General features: G+C 38.4%; 1 protein-coding gene across 3 annotated transcripts in view; it reads left to right on the top strand.

Annotated features, from left to right (window-relative positions):
• The first annotated feature begins 61 nt into the window (after nt 1-61).
• Nucleotides 62-2,688, top strand: part of IRAK4 (interleukin 1 receptor associated kinase 4) — a 34,765-nt gene continuing 32,138 nt past the window's right edge. For all 3 annotated transcript variants that reach the window (XM_013006932.2, XM_045287214.1, XM_045287212.1), the window contains exon 1: nt 62-227. In XM_013006932.2, coding sequence (XP_012862386.1) covers nt 67-227 — 161 coding nt within the window. In that variant the 5' untranslated portion in view covers nt 62-66. The remainder of the gene's footprint in view (nt 228-2,688) is intronic.

Below are 2,688 nucleotides of genomic sequence, written 5' to 3'. Positions count from 1 at the left end.
ACAGATGCCATCCCTCGTGCTACTGTCTGCCTTTCATGAGAATTTTCCATATTTTAGAAATAGAAGATGAGCAAACCCATAACACCATCAACATATGTGCGCTGCCTCACTTTTGGAATAATTAGAAAGCTGTCCGATTATATTGACCCTCAAGAAGGATGGAAGAAGTTAGCTGTAGCTATTAAAAATCCATCTGGGGATGATAGATACAATCAGCTTCATATAAGGTAACGTACTTTTTAACTTATTAACAAATTCTTATAACACAAGGTAGAATGATTCAGAGGTATGACTACGGTCTGATGTCATTTAGAGTAGACCTGTCTACAGGAAAGCTAAAGGTAATAAGTAATCGCTCTTTTTCACTTTTGTTTCACTCTGCAATTTCAACTGGACTCATACTGTGACCCTCAAAATAATTTGTTTTGCCTTAGAATTAGGATTTCCACCTTTGCTTAGCTTCTCTGTTTAGCAAGCTAAGGACAGCTGACTCTGCCTCACCCTTCCCAATGCCAGATTTTAATAATGTTAGGATGTGATAAAAAAAAATCCCTGGTAAAATTCTGGAGCCTCTACTAGACCTCAGTATGTGAATCCCAAAACCGCTTGAACAACGTCCTTTGGTAATTTTTCAAACTAACATTTTAAAGTTGCTTCTTGAAAGTGTACACATCTCTGGACAGCATGTTTAGTCTTTAGCCAAGATTGTTCAATGCTATTTTCAGATGGATTCCATTCTTCCTTTCTACTCATCTTTGCCTGATTTCATGTAAAACACAACTACTAGTAAAAAATAAACAAAACAAACAAACAGAAAACACAGCCATTGAGTCAATTCTGACACCTAGTGACCCTGTATAAGGTCTCTGAGACTATGAATCTTTATGGGAGCAAACAGCTTCATCTTTCTCCTAAGGAGTGGCCAGTGGGTTTGAAACCCTCAAGCTTGTGGTTAGCTGCCCAGTGCCTATCCCACAGCACCACCAGTGCTCCTGAAAATAGAAGTCCCCATCCAAAACTCTCGCTGCCATTGAGTCGATGCCGACTCACAGCAACCCTATAGGACAGCATAGAACTGCCCCGTGTGAGTTTCAGAGTCTGTAATTCTTTATGCAAGTAGAAAGTGTTGCCTTTCTCACTCGGAGCGCTAGTGGTTTCAAACTGAGGACCGTGCAGATCACAGCCCAAGGTGTAATCACTACACCACCAGAGCTCCTGAGATATAAGTACGGTTTTATTTTTGTCAGTCATTACAGCTCAAACCTGTGTCAAACCTGTCGTTGGTAGCAGGAGGAAAAGCAATTTCATTTGTGATTTTCACCATTAACCTGCTAAAGAACCTAAATGCTTAGCTGCCATGTGAGTTCTCTTTCTCCCTAGAAGTGTTTCCTCATTAGAAGAGTGCACTTTTAAATTACTTGTTTACACTTGAAGTCAATGACTAAATATAGTTTGTTGAGATTAATATTAAGAAATTATGGAGGCTGTTCAGACAGTGGTGAGTGAAAGGAAGGAAAAACTCTTCTTTACAGAAGAATTCCAGCAAATGCATCTGGAAAGATTGATAGAATTAGAAAGTTAGCAGTTTGCAACCACCAGTGAGTAATTGATACGTGCATGACTCATCAGTGAGTGCTGAAACCGTTAGATGCAGCAGAGGATATTCATGAGATTTCAAAATACTGTCCACAGATAACAAGCATATAATTTATAGAGAAGATAAGGTACTTTTGTTCAGACTTAGTGCAACCAATGAGTACAAGCTGCTGTTATGTGCCTTTCTATATAATAGCAGTGGGAAGGATACATGACTGCTTATACAACTGTCTTACAAAAAATAGTAACCTGAATTCAATCATGAGAAAATGGACAAATTCAGATTCTAAGACATTCTCCAAGGCACCTGACCTGCACTCTTGACACACACACACACACACACATTGTGAGAGAAAGCAAGAGCACACTTGTACCAAAATGTCATGCGGTGAACCTTGGTGAAGAGTACATTTGATCATCTTATTATTCTTATTGCTTTGGAACTTTTAAAAATAAAATATTTGAATGGAAAACAAACATATTGGTTATGTTTTTAAATGTTACTTTTCATAGCCAATTTTTAAAAACATGGGAACAGCAAACTGTTCTCTTTTTCCTTCAGTATAATTGAACACTCACTCTCACTGCCATTGGCTCATCACAACCCTTTAGGTCGGAGTAGAACAGCTCCTTTGGGTTTCTGGGACTATAACTCTTTGCAGGAATAGAAAACTTCTTCTCTAGCAGCTAGTGGTTTCAAACTTCTGACCTTGCAGTTACCAGCCCAACTCATACCTCTGTGCCACCAGGTCGCCTTTATGTAATTGAAGTACAGTTAAAAAATCAAAGGGATAATTTCCTATGCTGATGTCGATTCTAATTTCTGTAAGCAGGCTGATTAATTAGACATCGCATAGCTACCAGACTCAGTGAGTTATATAGGGGAGTAATATAGCTTAATAAATTGAGAGTACACCTTTATATTAAAAGGAGATTTGAATTCAAATATCAACTTGGTTATAGCTTATTGGCTGTGTGGTCATAGATTGTTTACTCTGCTGTTCCAAGCCTGGCTTTCTCATTACTAAAATAGTGATGATAGCCATAGGACCTTTGAGAATTCCAGGCATGCCTCATCTTATTGCACTTTAT

This window comes from Echinops telfairi, unplaced genomic scaffold (genome assembly GCF_000313985.2).
Source record: "Echinops telfairi isolate 266 unplaced genomic scaffold, ASM31398v2 ScPeMD7_12;HRSCAF=54, whole genome shotgun sequence".
Taxonomy (NCBI): domain Eukaryota; kingdom Metazoa; phylum Chordata; class Mammalia; order Afrosoricida; family Tenrecidae; genus Echinops; species Echinops telfairi.
This window is presented reverse-complemented; position numbering and strand designations above follow the sequence as displayed.